Raw genomic sequence first — 19,847 nt, 5'->3', positions numbered from 1 at the left:
CCAGCACCTCTAAAATCAAGCCTGTTGTCACTGCAGCCCTAGCGTGTGGGACTGAGATTCCCTCAAAATCCTACAGTCTTACATGGTTTCCTTCCTTGAACAGGATTTAGCAAGGGGAATTTATGGGCCAGAGCAACATGGAGGACATGCAGAAAGCAATGCTAGGATAGATAATGATGGTAGAGCCTTGTTCATGCCCTAAGTGATATCTGGTGGGGTAGGGAGGATTCAGAAATGATTCTGAAACTTCCTGGCTGCCATGAGGATTTGGAGCAATCAGAATGTTTTTGCCAAAGTAGGAATTTGGCCAGGACCCAGAAGTTTAGTGGACCGGTGCTGGGAGGAATAATCTGAGATCTAAAGCAGTGTCTGGGATCTTGATTTATACATCTCATCATCCCTTAGTGCTGTGCGATCAGTGTTGATTCAGAAGGATAAATGCTCCCTATTGAATTACTCACACCACTTTCTGCAGCACAGCACCACTCTGGAGAACTGGGGTCAGTATTAGTCAGGGACACTGGTTGTCCCAAATCAGCTTTTCTTGGAGGTCTCCCTGTCTACCTACTGACCTACCCTGATGCTGTTTAGCTTGGGAGTGCCGCTAAACACACACACAGCTTGAGGAAGAAATGCTCTAAGCCATTTCCAGCACCTGTGAAACTGTTCATTGAAGAGGAAACTGACAGGCCACCGTCACTTCCTTGTCATTAAAACGCCCGGGCTTGTTTACCCAGCTCTTGGCCTTATCCCTGCTGGCGGGCAGTTGCTTTTGTTGGACTATGGCTCCCTGGCACACCTGGGCAAAGTGACATCACCTGAGCCCGGTTAGTTACCTGACCACAATGGACTCTTGGCTGTTAGTTGCTGAGAGATGGTGAAGATGACATGAGTTTCATGAGACGGTGTTGTTGGAGCACATTAGTGTATGCAGGTGTTTAGCCAGCTCTCCTGGCAATGTACGTCTGCATGGTTACTCCTACCATGGGGAATGCCCACTTATGATTTCCCTCAATCTTCTCCAAGATTGAACTGGGTTTATTAGCAAAATCTGAGCTCATATCAGCCGGGGCTGCTTGGTTCAGTAACACTCCCGGGCGAACGGCATTCGCTGCTACAGGCTTGTGTTGGATGGGAGGGAGAACTCCCTCTATCAACAATCCAGGGCCAGATGCACAACTCACAGTGCCTTGTTTTATGATAGGCACACTCCTGGAAATTGGCTTATTGCCCCCGACTCACTCCATACAGGTTGCTGAGGAGGAAGCTGCTGGATGGAGACCAGTTAGCACAGCTGAGAGGATCTTACCTATTCTCGGGGGATGCTGCCGACTGGGTGAGTCTCTTTTTTTGTGCAATATTGTCCTAGATCTGTAGAATATGTCTCAACTGTCTGTGTAACATCCCAGTCCCGACAGACACCTACACCCAGAGAGGAGCAGCAGCCAACCCTCCTTGAGTGTTCCTGTCCCATGCAACAAACCTGTTAGTCACAGTGCAGGGGACTCCAGCCTACTGCTCCCAAAGCTGAGACTCTCTGCAGCATCTGTGGGCGTTGTTTTTCTTTCTAACATAACTACTACAAAGCCGTGCTCTGCCTCTCTCTGCAGTGGCAGCATCTTGGGGAAAAGGAAGCCCAGTGCCCATTCCTCTTTGGAATGAGATGCATGAAGAACTTTACCTATTGCTGCTCTCAGGGGAGGGAAACAGTCCAGGGACAGAGAAGAGCTGTTGAATGGAAAGGACAATGCTGGCAAAGGAACGCCCAGGGATAAACTGGCCATGACTAAGTATAGGATGGACATTAGAAGGCGGTGTCTAGGAATCAGAGAGGATGTCCTGGAATGCTACCCAGTAGGAGCAGATCCCCTAACTAGTGTGACGATGGAGCCTGCCCAGTTTATGAATGGGATGATAGAGCGGGGTGGCCTGAGAAGGAAGGGACTGGACCCGAGGAGCTAGGAATCCCTTCAGCCCTTCTCGAATGGCTCTGAATGGCACTGCTGAGAGTCAGATTCACCTACCCAGGCTCTGATCTGACCAGTCTCCACCACTTCTTTGCATTGCCCTTACCACCAGGTCTAGGAGCAAGGGCTTCTGTTCCTGGCCCCAGGAGAGAATGTTGCCAAATGGTTAGAACAGGACTCCTGGGCTCTATTCTTGACTTTACCACTGGGCTTCTGTGTGACACTAGTCAGGGCTCTGTCCCTCTGGATACTTGTTTTCTCCATCTGTAAAACAGAGATAATCTATTATCTTCCTCACAGTAGAACTGAAGCTTAATTAATTAGTGGTGGGTAGACTCTCAGGATGCACGGAAAACACATCGAGGTCCTCTGCACGGCCTTGTCATTGCAAAGTCTTGTTGCAGGTTGATCCTCCTACAAACACTCCCAGTGGGCGGGGCAGATATTTATAACCAGTGTGTCTCTCCTGCCATCCATCCACCCTTGGCTCTCCTTCCACATTCATATGGAAGGCCTCCTCAGTTCCTGGGAACACTCTGTGGCTGAAAAAACGGGCATCCCATCCGCCTTAGAAGACAGATGCTGGGGTGTGTGTGTATCCTCCTGCAGTTTGTCTCTGGGGTATTTATTACTCTTAGGGTATGTCTACACTACCCTCCTAGTTCGAACTAGGAGGGTAATGTATGCATACCGCACTTGCTAATGAAGCCCGGGATTTGAATTTCCCGGGCTTCATTAGCATAAGCGGGGAGCCGCCATTTTTAAATCCCCGCTGCTTCGAACCCCGTGCAGCGCGGCTACACGGGGCTCGAACTAGGTAGTTCGGACTAGGGTGCCTATTCCGAACTACCGGTACACCTCATTTCACGAGGAGTAACGGTAGTTCGGAATAGGAACCTAGTCCGAACTACCTAGTTCGAGCCCCGTGTAGCCGCGCTGCACGGGGTTCGAAGCAGCGGGGATTTAAAAATGGCGGCTCCCCGCTTATGCTAATGAAGCCCGGGAAATTCAAATCCCGGGCTTCATTAGCAAGTGCGGTATGCATACATTACCCCACTAGTTCGAACTAGCGGGGTAGTGTAGACATACCCTGAATGTGCTAAAAAGTCAATAGATCTGGGAGAGCTGCTTGTATACCGTGCTTGTCACTGATCTTGTAGTGGGTGTGGGTGTCTCTCTTGGCACGGATATTCCACCTTCCCGAGAGGCAGTAGCTAAGTTGACAGAGAATGGTTCCCAGGGGCAAAAGGTGAGAGACAGAAACAGGGGGCCACCAGCCATGAGACCACCCCCCCAGCTCAGGAAAGGGGTGAGACAAGCCCCTCAGCCCCGGACCCTGCCCCTGCTCCATCCTATCCCCACCTCTTCCCTGCCCTTGCTCCTTCCCTGCCCCACCATTTCCCCCAAACTCCTGCCTTGAGTGATGCGGCCTGGGGAACTACTGAAAGTGTCAAGTATCAGAGGGGTACTGGAAGTGGGGGTCCAGCACCCCCTGCCAGTGAGTGCAGGGGAACTGGCCCCCGATTGCCCCTGCCAGCCCCTTGTCCTCTTGCCCATGGCATTTGGAGGCATGTGCCTGCTTGTGCCCCCCACGTATTGCCCCTGATTCTCCCATTGATCTAGTGCTTTCTCCATGAGGGTTAGGTTGGTTTAACTGCATTGCTCGGGATAGTGGATGTTTTATACTCTTTCTGATGTAGGGATACCTACCTAATTTCCTGGTGCAGACTAAGGATGCTAAATATTGGTTAATTTACTAGTTGAGTAGTCGATAGGCACTTCCGCATTCCTCCTTTGAAATGTGCAGAACTCTGCGTGCAGCCCGGGGCTAGAGAGAAATCTCGCTGACTCCGGGCTGTGTGGGCGTGCCAGCTTTGAAATGTACAAGAGTCCCCAGCAGGGGCTCTTGTGCATTTCAAAGTGGAAGCGCCCTCATGGAGCCTGGAGTCAGTGGGAGACTCTAAGTTGCACTGCCAATTTGAAATGCCACGCGGAGCCTGGGGTCAACTGGGGACTGCTGGCCCTGGGCTCCACACGGCATCTGCCGCTTTGAAACACTGCCTTGGCATTTCAAAGGGGCAGTGCCACACAGCAGAGCCAGGGATTCTGGGCTCAGCTGTGTGGCACTGCTGCTTTGAAGTACCCCCATTCTCCCTCTTTGCTGCCTCTATCTGAGGGTATGTCTACACTACTCCGCTAGTTCGAACTAGCGGGGTAATATATGCATACCGAACGTGCAAATGAAGCCCGGGATTTGAATTTCCCGGGCTTCATTTGCATAAGCCGGCCGGCGCCATTTTTAAATGCCGGCTTGTTCGAACCCCGTGCCGCGCGGCTACACGCGGCACGGGCTAGATAGTTCGAACTAGCAAGCCATTCCGAACTATCTGTACACCTCGTTCCACGGGATCATCCACCTTTTCTTCAAACCTCATCTACTCCCTCCCAGTCTAGGCCTATTGACTTCCCCTAAACTAATCTGAGCTGTGATTCATGCAGGTGCTGACGTGCCTGCTATGGCTGGCTAGCTCCGTTAGACAACTGGCAAATCTCAGCCTAATCTTTCATTTACTTCCTTTCTTTTTCAGAGCAGTTATCAGTCTATTTACAGACAGATTCTGGTCATTCTAGAGGCACTTGGTTCCTTACCACTCTTGGGCTATGTCTAGACTGCAAGCCTCTTTCGGAAGAGGCTCTTTCGAAAGCATCTTTCGAAAGAGCCTCTTTAGAAAGAGAGCGTCTAGACTGCACGGAGAAATTTCGAAAAAGCAGCTTGCTTTTTCGAAAGAAAGCATCCAGTGAGTCTGGATGCTCTCTTTCGAAGACGGCCTCTTTACATTGAAGAACGCCTTCTTTCGAAAGAGGAACTTTCGAAAGAAGGCGTTCTTCCTCGTAAATTGAGGTTTACCGCCATCGAAAGAAAAGCCGCGTTCTTTCGAAATAATTTCGAAAGAACGCGGCTTGAGTCTGGGCGCAGGGGAAGTTCTTTCGAAAAAAGGCTACTTTTTTCGAAAGAACCCCTGAGTCTGGACACGGCCTTGGTGTTGGTAATATCACCCTTCTCACGGGGATTTGAACCCAGGACCTTTCCCACTTGAGTAACCCTATTGGCTAGCAGCTGATTGCTATGCTCTGTGGCTCAGCCATTTGAGGGGGTTACAGTGCTTGTACATTTCAGCTTTTTTATAGTGCTTGTGTCTAGACCACTTTTTGTGTAAGATATGGATCCATCCCCATCTCCCTTCCTTTTCTCTGCCCCTCGCTAGCCCTTTTTCTATGCTCCTAGGGTTCCTATCCACCTGTTCTCCTACTGCTCCTCCTTTTTTCCCTGCCTGCTTCCCTCCATTGTGAATCATGAGGGATGAGAATAAGTCATTCAGACATGCTGTTAACCTTCCCATTCGATGAATGAATGGAAGTGATTCAAAGAGCATCATCACAGTGCATCTAACGTCTGACTAAGAGCTTAGCTGCCATTCATCACTGTGCAGCCCAAGCCCCTTACCGACACTCATGACATGAGTTTATCCTTGCAACACCCCAGGGAGGTAGGGAACTGTCTCTCGTTTGCTGATGAAACACAGAAATTAAGGCCCTGTTTAGGATTCTAATTTTCATTGAAGTCAGTGAAAATTAGGAGCCTACATTTCTTTGAGGACCTGATCCTAAGTGACTTTCCGAAGATCTCACATATCGCTAGGAATGGAATCCTGTTCTTCTGAGGCCCCATTCAGAGCCTTTCCCACAAGATCATCCCCCCTGTATTTATGATTTGAGAGGAGAAATGACTGAGAGTAAACATCTGGGTTATGCTTTATTGCATGGGAAAAACACATAAAAAGCAAGCTCAATAGCTAGTGAATGCCAGAATTAAAGGTTGGTGGTTCTTGATTATATAAAGATGAGGGATGTTAAAATGTGTGTACTCAGGTAAACATGTACCCACTGAACAATTCAGTGGTTACACATTTACATGTGGGTGGGAGGAGGCAGCTCCCGCCTGCTCCCTCCTCCTCCCGCTTCCCCACTGCCTCTGATACAGGCTCATTGGTTAACTGTTTACACGTTTATACTATCCCATCCCTAGTAATGCACATGCAGAAGGGGTCTCATAGGGTTTCAGGCCTGTCCACACAGCCCAGGAAGGATTAACACCATGCCCAAAGTCTTTTCAAGCCCTCTCATCAGGGCAGAGTTTGTTCTTCATGTGCACAATAAAGCAGTTCAACATGAATTCCACATCTAAACATGGCCTTTCCCTACCCTGAGCTGGGGTCTCTGCAAGGGCCTTTCCCCTTGCACCTTTCTCTTCCTTGCCCTTATGTCTGCCACGAGCACTAGCCTCTCTTCTGCAGATCTCCCTTAGCAGAGCTTTTTCCCTCAACAGGGCTGGGTGGCTTCAGGACCCCCAATCTCAATTGTGGAATTCCCTAACTGTTGTATGTGCTTGAATTTGTAACCTTCATGGAGGTTTTTTGTTTGGTTTTATATGTACGTCAGTTCTGGAGTCCATCTAAGCCTCCTGAACACTGGCACTCCTGCAGCTGGTCTTTATAACCATGCCCCGCTAGACCTGAGCCCTGAAAATGCTTAGCAAGATTTAGGAAAAGACACTGGACTTAAATCCCAGCTCCGCAGTGAAGCAATGTTTATTCATAGTGAGGACAGAGAGATTGGGGGCTTGCCGTCTATCCAGGATTCTTTGGGCTTCAGATCCTTACCCAGCAGCAGCCAATACCTGCTGGACCTCGCTCCAAGCAACTGGGATCCATTTCTGATCAACAGCAGATGAAGCTGTGAGTCCTCTAGTCTGCAGCAGTGAGATTCAGATTCACCCCCTACAAAGAAGAATCAACTCCATGTGGTAAATAGACCCACTGGGAGACAGACTCCCTTTATCTCCCTCAGAAAGGCTCCAGCTTTGATGTTTACTGCTGCTCCCAGTGGAATTAGGTCAACTTGGACTCAAAGCGGAAACAGCATGAGGATTTTAAATGCAGATGTTAGCGAAGGTAGAAGTGAAAGGGGCAAAGAGGGGACGAGAGACAGGTGACGGTGGAAGGGAGACATCCACTTCTGGAATTATAAACCACAACGTTCCCCAGAGTCTCAGGATCTGAAAAACCTGAGAGGGTGTTGGAGCAAATGGAAGAGACGGACTTGCTGAGCTGCTCCCCTCACTCCCTGCAGCACAGCACCTCTTAGTCCCAAACTGGAATATTGGGCCAGCAATGACTCAGTTGGGAGACAGCCCCCTACTGAGCCGCTCACACCTCTCCCTGCAGCACATGTTCTGTAGGGCCCCTCTGGAGCACTGGCGCTCACGTATTACCGTGATGAAACCCTTACGTTACAGAATAGAATTAGCACATTGACCCAGCATTGCTTGGGTCATTAAGGAAGGGCTCAGAGCAGAGGGTTGCGGGTGTGGGGTGTGTGTGCAGGAGTCAGGGCATGGAGTTGGGAGATATGGGGGGGGCTCAAAGTAAGTGGTGATGGGTCGAGACAGAGGGTGGGGGCAGCCGATGGTTAGGGATGGGGCCATGAAGCCTGCCCATCAGCTTCTCCCCAGGGCCAGCCCAAGATCAGCGAGGGCTGCATAGCCTGTCTGGTGGCTGCTCCCTGGGGCAGGCCAGGGTAGTGGGAGCCATACTGCTGGCTAGCGACTGCTTCCCTGGGCTGGGGCACTTGCTGCCTCCCTGTGATCATTCTGGGATATAACAGTCCCTGCGATCACACCCCTCCCGTTCTGTTTGAGGAGAAACAGTCACATTCCAGGCACATCCCATTGTTCTGACACAACCGAACCCTGACCTTGCTTTAAGTTAGGGTAAGAGGAAGCTGCCTACTGAATTTGGTGGTCCTTGGTCTCACTGTTTAGGTGGAGTTCTTGAACAAATGAACTCACAGATGGACGGTCAGACACCAGGCACACAGACAGATGCACAAACTCTGTAAAATACATAGTAGAGATCAGCATAGCACCAGGGTCGGCATTGATTCAGAGGGGAGAGCAGCTTGCTGAGTCACACGGCTTTTTGCAGCATCCAACTGTACCTTGTAGGTCTGTCTGACAAATTCTGGCCACACCTGACTCCTGGTTATTATATACGGCATTGCTGTAGTCATGCTGGTCTCAGGGTATTAGAGAGACAAGGGCATTTATTGTATTGACTTCCGTTGATGAGAGAGATGCGCTTTTGAGCTACATGAAACTGTTCTTCTTGTCTCTCTCACCAACAGAAATTGGTCCAATAAATGACATTACCTCGCCCATCTTGTCTCTCATGGTTATTATCGCTTTCCTGTTTTTTGCAGCTGTCTCAGGCTCCTTCCCTGCTCTTCCCCACACATCGGGGAGGCGGAATGCTGGCAGTATAATGTTGCAGCATATATCTGGATGTAATTTCTTACCTGCAACCTTTTTTTTTTCTGTGGGATGTTCGAAGGTAGCAGTTCTCAAGCAGGAGGTTCAGGGCCCCTTAGGTGGCTGCAGGCAGGTTCAGGAGGTCCACCAAAATACAATGAAGAGCAGGACTGGTATTAGACTCGCTGGGTCCTGGGCAGAATGCAGAGGCCCACTGCCTGGGTCTGAAGCTGAAGCCAAAGCAGCTTAGCTTTGCAGGGCCTCTTGCGGCATGAGATCCTGGGCAATTTCACTGCTTGCAACCCTCTAACACCAGCCCTGTCTTTTCACCTACTGGATATGCAGAAAAACAGTGATTGTGACACAGATGAGCCATAGAATTTTTATGGAAGAAAGGAAGGAAGGGAGGAAGGAAAGAAGGGATAGACCTGCCGGCCTCTGCTCTAGGGTGAAGACCTTTACACAACCAGCAAACCTGTCTGAATTCATGCATCTGTTATTTCTAAGCTGAGAGGGGCTGAAGACTGTGCAAGAATAGTAGGGAGACTGGACTGAGTGAGAATTTCAGATCTTAGTCCTGCAAACTTAAGCATCTGAAAAGTCTCAGGAGGGTTGCTGTGTTAGCCTATATCTGCAAAAACAACGAGGACTCCTGTGGCACCTTAGAGACTGAGGGTATGTCTACACTACCACCCTAGTTCAAACTAGGGTGGTTAATGTAGGCAACCGAAGTTGCAAATGAAGCCCGGGATTTAAATATCCCGGGCTTCATTTGCATCTTGCCGGGCGCCGCCATTTTTAAAGCCCTGGTAGTTCGGAATCCGTGCCCGCGGCTACACGCAGCACGGAGTAGGTAGTTCGGATTAGGCTTTCTAATCCGAACTACCGGTACTCCTCGGAGTAGGTAGTTCGGATGAGGCTTTCTATCCGAACTACCGGTAATCCTCGTGGAACGAGGTGTACCGGTAGTTCGGATTAGAGATCCTAATCCGAACTACCTACTCCATGCCGCGTGTAGCCGTGGGCACGGAGTCCGAACTACCGGGGCTTTAAAAATGGCGGCGCCTGGCAAGATACAAATGAAGCCCGGGATATTTAAATCCCGGGCTTCATTTGCAACTTCAGTTGCCTACATTAACCACCCTAGTTTAAACTAGGGTGGTAGTGTAGACATACCCTAACAGAGTTATTTGTGCATCAGCTTTTGTGGGTAAAACCTCATTAACACAGCATGTACACCCTGCCTCTGTAACTCACTCCAGTTCACCTGATGAAGTGGGTTTTACCCATGAAAGCTTACGCCCTCATAAATCTGTTAGTCTCAGTGCCACTGGACTCCTCGTTGTTTAAGTATCTGAGTAACTTTATGTAGCCATTGAAAGCAACACCAGTGCTCATATGCCTTAGTATTTCTTTTTAAATAGATCTGATCATCTGTTTATTGAATGTGATCTGCAAATGATAAAAAAATGCTCTTTTTTGTTTCTTTGTTGTGTTTAAAGGCCTGGTTTTTTTCAGTTAATTGCTTTTTCCTGCCTGTTTCATATCTCAGAACTTTGGGTCTTTTCTACCTGGAGCCCTATGGTTAACTGGAGAGCTACTAGGATAATGAGTTCAAAGGTCCTAAGAAAGTGAAACGTGTTGAGAGAGAAGTGATTTTTATTATTCTGTTGTTGTTAATTGCCATTTCAGCCAAACATATGGGCTAGTGAGTAAAGGGCTACAATGGCCTGAACTGATTCTACCACTTACCTGCAGCATGATTCTGTGCAAGTCAACTTCCTTCCTTGGACTGTCTTGCCAATTTAGTCTGTAAGCTTTCCAGTAGAGCTACTGTCTCTTACTACGCAACATACAATGCCTTGCACAAAGGAGCCTCATTTCTGTAGTATCTAAAGTGGGTTAAATGAAAGGATAACATGTTTTAAAACAGCACAGCCCAAATCACCACCAAAGCAACTAGTGCTGTGTAAGAGATTGTGTCAAAATTAGAATTTGCCCTCCTGGCTTTGAACCCAGGCCCGGTAAAGAGATGCCATGAGACCCATACAACAAAACATCAGGGACAGATTGCTCAAAAGTGGCCACTGATTTGGGATGCTTCCATTTTTTGGATGCCTCTGGCCTGATTTTTTTATATTCTTAGCAGCTGCAGCAGGAATGGTGGGCAATCAGCAGTTCTGAGGTGTGGGCTCCTATAGGAATGGGGGTTTCAACCACCCCCACCCAATGACACGTTAGTGGGCTCAATACAGGAGTAACTGAGTGAATTTATATGGCTTGTGAAATACAGGAGATCAGACAAGATGATCTAATGTCTTTCTGCCTTTAAAATCTAAGGGTTTGTCTGCACTTCAAGTGGGGCATGTGATTCCCTGCTCAAGGAGACTCACACTGGCTCTGCTTGAGTTAAAAGTGCTATAGCAGCACTAGCAGAGGGGCTGGCTCTCCCACCTATGGGCCTATGGTTTCCGATGGGTATGTACTGTGGAGGCTGGCCCCATCTGCTGCTTGTGCTGCCACATCTACACCCGATTTTTAGTATGCTAGCTCAGGATCCAGTGGTGCTAGGTGCTGTACATACATTTCATGAAAAGATGCTTCTTGCTCCAAAGAGCTTCCAATCCAAAGATGAGACACAACAGGTGGATAAAACAGAGAAAACCAGAGCATATACAGGAGTGGATCACAGCTTGATGGCGATACTAGCTTCTCTCTCAATATGCAGGGTTTAATCTCTTTGGGACAGGGGTGGTGCTGTTAAATGATGGTGCAGCTTCCTGATTATGGCTGCTCAGCTCGACTTCAGTACAAGTGATAATCTGCCATGTAGCTGAGAAAATGTGTGTGTCTGTCCATCTGTGAATCCATTTTTCAAGAACTCCTAAATGGTAAGAGCTAGGACCACCACATTTGGCATGACGCTTTCTCTTATCATGACTTAAAGCAAGGGCAGGGTTTGTTATGCCAGGACAATGGACTGTGCCTGGAATTCGATTGTTTCTCATAAAATGGAAAGGGAGGGGTCTGGTAGGAGGAACAGCTATATTGTAGAATGACCACAGGGAGGCAGCAAGGGGCCAGATATGGGGACCGGGATAGCTATAACCCCATTGGAGTAGCAGGGGGCAGGGATGGAGAAAGGGACAGCTACCTACTATATATTTCAGAGAGTTTGTCTGTGTGTCAGTCTGTCCCCAGCTGGGGGACCTGCACCCCTCCCCTGACTGCGCTTGCTGCCATGGCCATGGACAGGTACTTCTCACCTGGCCCAAGCTGCTGTGGTGAGAGAGGGCTGGGGTTGTTTTCTCTCCCCAGGGCAAACTGCACCTGAACTCTCCTCCCTAACCCTGCCCTGGAGCAATAATTTAAATGAAGAAAAACAAACCTTATTTGCGTTAAGGACCCGAGCAAGGCCAGATCAATCTTCTAGTAATAATAATAATTTGGCAAGGCTTTCCTTTGCAAAGCATTACACAAACCCACGTCAAGAGGTGGAACGGTGCCATCGTCTCCCTTTTACAGATGGGGAAGTGACCTTCTGAAGGGCACACGGGGAGGCAGAGTCTCTTCACGGGTGTCCTGAGACCCGCTTAGCCATTGTAATCATCCAGGCTTCCCCAGGCTACCTCTTGGGCCTGATTGTGGTTTTAGCCAGACTGTGCTGGAGGGAAGAGAATCAGCTCCTGAAGCAGGGGGTTTTCCAGAGGCAACCCTGCTCGTTCGTTCCCCAAGAATGGACTCCTCGGTGGGGTGCTTTGTTTTGTTCAGCACAGACTCTCTCCTGATGATTAGAAAATAGGCAGGAAAAGGCTGCCAGAGCCAACTCCTTCTGTGCGACCAGAAGCCGCCCGAGGGGCTTCAGCAGCTGTAGTTTAATTACCATTTTTTTCGGTTTGCATAAATAATTTAAATTGGGTTCCTGTCACGAATTGTTTTATGTACTTAATAACCAAGCAAGGAGGGGAAACCAAGCAGCAGTTCAGGATGGGGGAACCAGGGAGGAAATCACAGACTGCAGACAAGAGGCTGGAAATGAAAAATAGCAAGGTCTCTCCCCGCCCTTCTCCCCCAGAGAATGAATGAATAGATGCTGGCGATCTTTTTATTGAGAGCTCTGGTAAAGATGGGACTTACCTGGCAGAGGCAGGGCAGCGCAGGGAGAGGGTCTACCAGACTGATCGTCCAGAGAGCTACATCCTTGTGTGGAGTCAAGTCCAAGACAGAGAGGGCTCCCCCACTGCATGCAAAGTGAGGGGAGGGGGTTGGGTAGTGGCTTTCTCCCCATCCCCCAGTTCAAAGCAGTGCTTCCTCCGCCCCTTCTGGTTAGTACAGAACTGAAGACAAGGCACAGCAAGCTGATTGATTTCTCCTCCCTATCTCGGATCCCCTCCCTCTTACTCTTCCCTCATCATCAGGGAAATCTCCCCCTCCCCCTTCTCCCAACGGCTGGGACTGTCACCTGGCACTGGTTCATTTCGAAGCTGGCTTCTCCAGGGGGAAGCACCATGCCCTGAGCTTGGTTGGGATCCGTACCTCACCTGTCTACCCTCCCCTTCCCCCCACCTCGTCCCACATCCTCTGGCTGCAAGCGTTCTGGGAGAGGGATTATTTTTCTTCTGATGAAGAGATGGGATGCTGAGCACAGCTGGCTGCATTAGCCTTTTGCTGGGTGCAGGCAGTTCTTACTCTTTTCTGAAGAGCTGATGAGATACAGGTGAGTAGCACATGACGGGTGTGGTGGTGGGAGGAGAGGAGAAACCTTCGGGGGGTGACAAGAGGTATCTTTCTGGAGTTTGTGGCCCCTTTGCATGCTGTCAGACTCACTTCCACAGGTACAAATACGAGGCAAGGGAATGAAGCCACAAAACGTGACTCCAGACACCAGACTCCCCTCTTCCCAAGCTGGTGGCATTCCCGGTTGTATGGCTTTGGGGGTTTAGTTCAGCCTTTTGTAAAGGCAGGGCCCACTTGTCAAAAACCAGCACGGGGGCTCAGATGTCAAACACCATCCCCCAAGTTCTTGGGGTGTTGGTTCAAGCTCATCCTAGAGTAGGAAGGAGCAGCAAGATGTGATCATGGCCATTTCAACTCCTCTGGTTGGTGGTCTTTCCCAGGTCCCCAGTGCCTCCTCCCACACCGGAGTCAGTGTCTCCTTGGTTACATTTCCCCTCATCACTCTTTTTAACTCCGCTCTCAGGCTTTGTTCAAACTCCCAATTCAGAGGTCTGGGAATGTGAGCCAGAGCTAGACGCTATCCACCTAGGATATTTCCATGTGCCTGTGATGTAACATCTCAGCTCCTGGTCCATGGGACATCTCTTTCCCCTCTGGTGTGCAGGAGCATTGGGTTTGATCCCCTGTGCCTTTGCTCTGTCTTCAGTGGGGTGGGGGAGGAGGCTCTGCAAACCCTTGTCTCTCCGTTATATTTCAACTTTCGTCTCTTTTCGCCCTTTCCTTCCCTTTCTCCCCAAAGTCATAAAGCCGTGGCGCTTTCCCGTCTTCTCTGCCCAAAAGTGACTGGGATTGTTCCCTGGCTGCTTTTGTCCTCCTCCGTCTAAGCCCTAGAAAGACCGAATGAGAGAGAGTGGTGCTGGAGACAACAGTATTATTTTGTCTCCTCCTCCCCTGCTCCACAGAACAGATGCTTCTGGCAGGCATGAAGTGTACAGTCTCAAACTGCCTCTTTCAGTCCCTTTCTTCTTCTTGGGCACTACTCTGACTATGGCGTGACCAGAGCTACTGAGCTGAGCAGAGCTAAGGGCAAGGGAGCTGTCAGCTCAGAAGGGTCACCCCAGAGCCTCCAGCTTAGCTCAGCCATTGCTCAGCCTGTGACTCTGAGATGAGTTGATGTCTACTGCCTAGCCCGTGGGATGCTGCAGCTGGAGGTGTGTTGGCCTGGACTAAGATCAGTCATGGCTGGAGACGGAGAGGGACTTTGTAGGGAAGGACAGGGTGATTCAGTTTGAGGAGCACTGGAGCCATTTTCTTGCAAGCCGAAACCAGCCTGGGTCAGCAGCGGCCAAAACTGTCCCCATCTGACAGCTGGGTGATGAGCTAAGCATGTAGCGAGTTAGCTGGGGCTCAGCCCCGCTTCTGGCAGAACCAGGTTCATATCGCAAATCTGCCACCATCCCTGGCCTTTTAGCCATGTGGCAGCTGTTTGGAGGCCCCGTGGGAAAAATGCTGATGGCTTCTCATTGCGGTTCCCAGCCTGGCAGGTGGTCATCCCTGAAAAGTCACCGTCACAATGAGCCTTTGGTAACTATCTCTGTAGACAGGCCAAGGACAGAGCGAGCCAAGAGACCCTTCTCCTGTCCCTAGAGGAGGCAAGGCGAGGCATAATAAATAGGGTGTTGGGAAAGGGTGGAGCCTGATTCCCTGAATACACCTTTGCGGAGGTGTCAAGCCAGAACCTGTAAGAGCTGCATTGGTTTGAGCAAAAGGATTCTGCAATGGGGGATCAGTTCCCCTGTCCTGGAAACCATTCAGTGAGGGTTTCTAATGATCCTGGAATGAACCTCCTCTGTCCTATGTACATCGCTTCCATCACAACCTCCAATCTGTGCTACGCAGGGAAACGCCGGTTTCACTGTCTTGTGCCTCCATTTCTTCATCTGTGAAGTATACTACTACTGGGCTAGAAGCTCTTTGGGGCAAAGATTGACTTCTTGTTCTGTGTCTGCACAGCACCTAAAACAATGAGGGCCTGGACCTCCTAGGTACTACTGTAATACACCTAATAAATGCTCTACCGTGCCCAGTATCTTGGAGTCCAGGTCTGTTACTGGGGTTCCTAGCAGGTACCATAATACATCTAATAAATAATGTGTTCTTCTTACAACAGTCCCTATATCCGACTGCTAGGAATACTTACCTCTGTGGTAGAAATGTAGCCATGTTAGTCTGGTGTAGCTGAAGCAAAATACAGGACTATGTAAGTGCTACATAGTCCTGTATTTTTCCTCTGTGGGGCTGTGTGGTGTAGAGTCCACAGAATGCTTTGAGATCTTCTTGTGACAATTGCTGCAGCTGCATAAAGCATGGCTGCCAATAATTATAAGTATCATTTAGTCATTATTATTAGAATTACTGATAGGTATTTAGGGAGCACATGACTTGGGGAAAACCCCACCAGGAAGTATGCTGCATAGGGAAGCAGATTGTGCTGTAGCTGCTGGGAGATGCTTATAAGGCAGATCCATCTGTGGGGATGTGAAAACATTCTGTTTCCAGCAGAGAGATAAATCTGGGTGATAGACGGGTGGGCAGGGAGCATAAAAGCCTTCAGGTGTGAAATCTCTGCCAGGCCTGGGTCTCTATCCTGACCTAGGGTAGAGCATGTAGCTTAATGGTTAACACAGCTGCCAGGGATCAGGCCTACCTCTGAGCTGTTGATGTGAGAGAGGATCTGAGAGACCTTTGTTCTATTCTTAGCTCTGGAAGGAAATATTGTCAAGTGGTTAAGGAAGATAAAGGTGGCTCAGGACTCCTGGGTTCTGTTTCTGGCAGAGAGAGTGTAGTCTAGTGGTTAAAGCAGCAGAATTAGGATTTGAGGCTCCTTGGTCTAGTGATTAGACATGGGCCATACTATCTCAATAGGCACTATAGGAAATCTGTCTGTTGATAGATAATAAGGGAGCCAGGACTATTCCTGGGTTCTATTCCTGGCACTTGCTGTGGAAATGGCAAGTCTCTCAAGATGGCAACAGGATTCTGGGGGCCACTGGCTGTGTTAGGAGAAACAGTAGTGACTGTTGCTTTCGACTGTAGGCTTATGGCCTTTTGCTGGATGAATCCCTGCAACACTCCTCACTCCATTTCTGATCTGAGTGAGGCTCCTCTGCTCAGATTTCAGGTGCTAAACTGGGCCATGTTGGATCAGCACCTAACTCGTCAGCTAAGGAAAATCCAAGTGCAAGGAGAAGTGGGGTTAATGATTCATTTTGCGGGAGCATCCATATACTTAAAGCCATAGTAAATCAACTGGGTGCTGGCAGGCACTGAATTGCAAGAAAAAGTCATATCCAGACCTGGGATCTGGCTTTTTGTGTTCCTTAAAGGAATTTTCATAGTTGGCGGAAGAGTTGGGAGGTTAGCGCTGATGTCTTGAGCAAATCCCAGTTTAGTTAATTCTATCCTTCATCCCTAAATCGCCCAATGGTTTCAGATGGAAATGGGATTGTCCTTCACTTCCTGTCTCAGACTATTGTGGGGCATTGCTGTTCACCGTTGTGTGACCCGTGTGACCCGTGGTGTGTGAAATGACCTCTACACAGATCCTGTGCTCTGTAAAGCTCTTTGGGAGGAAAGGTGCTAGACAGCTTTAAGCCACCAGAGAGTGACACACTTCAACTCTTTTTCTGCTGGTTCATCTTTCAGCATCTTCTGTGCCATCAGGAGCATCCACTGAATTTTAGAAAACTCTTGACTTAGCCTGGTCCACCTGACCTATGCCAGTGGCTGCTCTAGGACAAAGGAGCTCCGTCAGCGCCCAAATCCTCAGTGATGCCCCGGCCAATGTGGGGTGGGATTTTGGGCCCCACATGCTGGCTAAGTCTATGGGACCAGGCATTTGTGCCCTCATGTATCCGGCAGAGCGGGGCACCTTTGAATCGATTGAGAATGCTCTTTATTTCCCTTCACCTCGCTGGCTGCAGAGGAGGAGACGAAAGTCGGCTGCCATGATTCAGGTCATCAGAGGATGAAATGTCAGTAGGAGAGCACCTTACAAGATGTTTATGGCACCTTGCTCAGCAGCCCACCCATCCCGTTGGCTGAGTCTCACTGGCCTTTGCTGCCTGCCTGTGCATTTTTTAACCATGGAGATGTTAAACTAATGGCTTCGGTGGAAAGCCACTGGCCCACTGCAGCAGAAAATTGTTAATGAGCAATGGAAATTGCTCACCCAGATGTGCACATAGCTGTTCCACTCCCGCCATGGGTCCTGGGCAGTGATCACAATGCCTTGGGGACAGCAGCCATGTGAGAGGAACTGGGGGGACAGCTAATGCTTGCTGCTCTCCTATAGGCAAGGGCTGCTTAACCCTTAGGCCTTCCTACTCAACCCTTTCTACCCAAGCAGCTCAACCTGACACTCTTTCTCCCCTGGGAGATGGGAGTTATCCCTGTTGGATTAGGACTAGAGCTGAGCAAAGGGTTTCAGATGAATAGTTTACTCGATGTAAAATGTCATTTCAGTCACCCTGAAATTCGTTGAGAATTTGATACTGAGAGTTTTGGCCATTCACAAAATGGGCAGAGGCAGGGAAAAAGGGGGAGTGGGGAAACAGAGCTGCTTCTGCAGCCCCTTTTCCTCCCCCCCCCCCCCAACTTTTAGCCTGTTAGGTCAGTGGCTCATGCACTTGGAGGAGAGATAAGTAACCCAGGATGGAATCCTCAGTCTGGGAAAAGCGCTAGTATGGACTTTCCTGAGTCACCGACTATTCTTAACTCCCTTCCTCAGAAGCTTCAGGGGGTAGGAGAGTTAGTCTGTACAGGATAAGCTTAAAAAACAACAAATGGTCTGGTAGCACTTTATAGACTAACAAAACATGTAGATGGTATCATGAGCTTTCTCCAGTCATCTGAAGAAGTGGGCTGTACCTACGAAAGCTCATGATACCAACTACTTGTTTTGTTGATCTATAAAGTGCTACCAGACCATTTGTTGTTTTTTAAGTTTATCCCTTCCTCAGGTTCACTTCAATCTCGACAATTCTTTTTTCAAAATTTTGGAACTGCCACCAAACCAAAAATCAGCCTTCCGCTATTATGTCTGCACGGCACTGTACAGACATGGGAAGATAAGGGCCCTGCTAGGAAGAGCTTACAGAGTACAGCAGTGATTTTCAAAGGTGCTCGAATCCCAGTCAAATTTGACTCCCTCAGATCAGACTCCTTTGAAAAGCTCTGACTGGATTGTAGGGAGGGGTAACCTGAGGCATGGGGGGTGCGGTGACCAGTTTGAAGCCTTGCAAGATGTCAGTTCTGACCAACAGACTTCTCCCAGAAGCAGCGCCAGAGATAGTGAGCTGGAGGTGAAAGGCTCTCTATCTCAATCCAGCGTTCCCAGCTCAATGGATTCTTACTGCTCCACCCTGATACCTCTGGCCCTACCTCTCTCAGGCACCTATTAAATCTGTTTGCTGTAAATCTGCAAACAGCTCAGCATCATCCCCACTGTACTCCTGTGTCAATATACCCCTCCCCCATGTTCTCGGCTTTTTTAAACAACCGACACACATGTGCCACGGAAGCCATTGCAGGTTTGTTTTGTGTACACGCCAGGCACTCAGACCTTCTGCTGCAGCTGGGACTCCAGAGAGCAATGTTTGCTGAGTTCTTATCAGAAATCACTCTGTCTCTCTTACCTCTGCTCTGCAGCCGGGGCAGCCGCAGCTGTCCTGTTCTTCCTGTTTCTGGCCTGTTAGTTAGAGGTGCTACCCGCACCCAGCAGAGTTAGCACTGAGGCAGGAAAGCTGGCCTCAGGTGAAGGGGACAGGCTGGCTCAGGGTCAAGGAATGGTGTTCAGAGCCTTCGGGATGGCAGGTCCACTCTGGTCCTAAATTGGTGGGATTGGCTGGAGGTAGGGATCAGAGATAGGTTAAGGGGTCTTTTACTTCTAGGACTCGAGTTCCAATCCAGCTTTAGGTTCATCGTGACCAAAGATCAGCCTTGCTCCTGTTGGCTTTGCACTCTGGGGACCAGTGTCTTGTCAGGCAATAGTTATTGCCAGTGACAGATAGCAGAACAAGGAGCAATGGTCTCAAGTTGTGGTGGGAGAGGTCCAGGTTGGATATTAGGAAAAACTATTTCACTAGGAGGGTGGTGAATCACTGGAATGGGTTACCTAGGGAAGTAGTGGAGTCTCCATCCCTAGAGGTGTTTAAGTCTCGGCTTGACAAAGCCCTGGCCGGGTTGATTTAGTTGGAATTGGTCCTGCCTAGAGCAGGGGGCTGGACTTGATGACCTTCTGAGGTCTCTTCCAGTTCTATGATTCTATGATTCTATTCTGAGAAACTCATGAGGTGGTTCACTGGAGTGTCCTACCAGAGCTCTGGGGAAGGAGGTGCAGTGCAGTCAATCACACTGGCATGTTAGAGGAGATGCCCTTAAAAATACCCAACCCATCGGCTGAGTAGGGAGACCCGCTGCTAACTTCCCCAGTTACTAGGAGAGTATTAGCTGGTTTGTACAGCATGTTGAAAATGAAAAGCACCAGAAGTATGAGCATCGTCTTGTGATCATTCAGAATCTAAATCCACCTTTTGTCATCAGATGTCAGTTAGGGCATAAAGAAGGCACTGCCAGCCCTGCCTACTGTGTTGTTTGCCGGAACGGCTGCAGTATTGTGTTTCTGAAACTCAATTTTTTCACAAGGATCAGTTGTTGGCCTAGCACCCGCCACTCTCCCGGGGATCTGCAGAGCCAGTGGCTTGCTTTTCCTCTGGTTCCGAACCCTTGACCTGCTTGGCTTGGGTGGCTCTAGGAAGGTGTGGTACATGACAGTC

General features: G+C 49.3%; 1 protein-coding gene and 1 long non-coding RNA gene across 9 annotated transcripts in view; one reads left to right on the top strand and one right to left on the bottom strand.

Annotated features, from left to right (window-relative positions):
- The window catches only part of CACNA1A (calcium voltage-gated channel subunit alpha1 A), a 259,911-nt gene that overhangs the window by 21,110 nt on the left and 218,954 nt on the right, over positions 1 to 19,847 (top strand). For all 5 annotated transcript variants that reach the window (XR_012896663.1, XM_075902448.1, XM_075902447.1 and 2 more), the window contains exon 2: positions 1,205 to 1,336. Coding sequence is in view for 4 of the 5 variants with exons in the window: in XM_075902448.1 (XP_075758563.1) it covers positions 1,323 to 1,336 (14 nt within the window). In the remaining variant the exon portion in view is untranslated. The remainder of the gene's footprint in view (positions 1 to 1,204; positions 1,337 to 19,847) is intronic.
- On the bottom strand, positions 6,270 to 12,630 carry LOC102448551 (uncharacterized). Of its 4 annotated transcripts, none has more exons than XR_012896664.1 (5): positions 12,472 to 12,630; positions 10,087 to 10,226; positions 8,382 to 8,667; positions 7,817 to 7,919; positions 6,270 to 6,805 (listed from the first exon to the last, which is right to left on the bottom strand). It is a non-coding gene; the product is annotated as an uncharacterized LOC102448551 (long non-coding RNA). The 4 variants fall into 4 exon arrangements; XR_012896665.1 differs by having other exon boundaries at positions 8,382 to 8,457; XR_001369322.3 differs by lacking the exon at positions 7,817 to 7,919 and having other exon boundaries at positions 6,273 to 6,805; positions 12,472 to 12,629.

Source organism: Pelodiscus sinensis, chromosome 19 (genome assembly GCF_049634645.1).
Source record: "Pelodiscus sinensis isolate JC-2024 chromosome 19, ASM4963464v1, whole genome shotgun sequence".
Classification (NCBI taxonomy): Eukaryota; Metazoa; Chordata; order Testudines; family Trionychidae; genus Pelodiscus; species Pelodiscus sinensis.
Note: the sequence above shows the minus strand (reverse complement) of the source record. Positions and strands in the feature narration are given on the sequence as shown.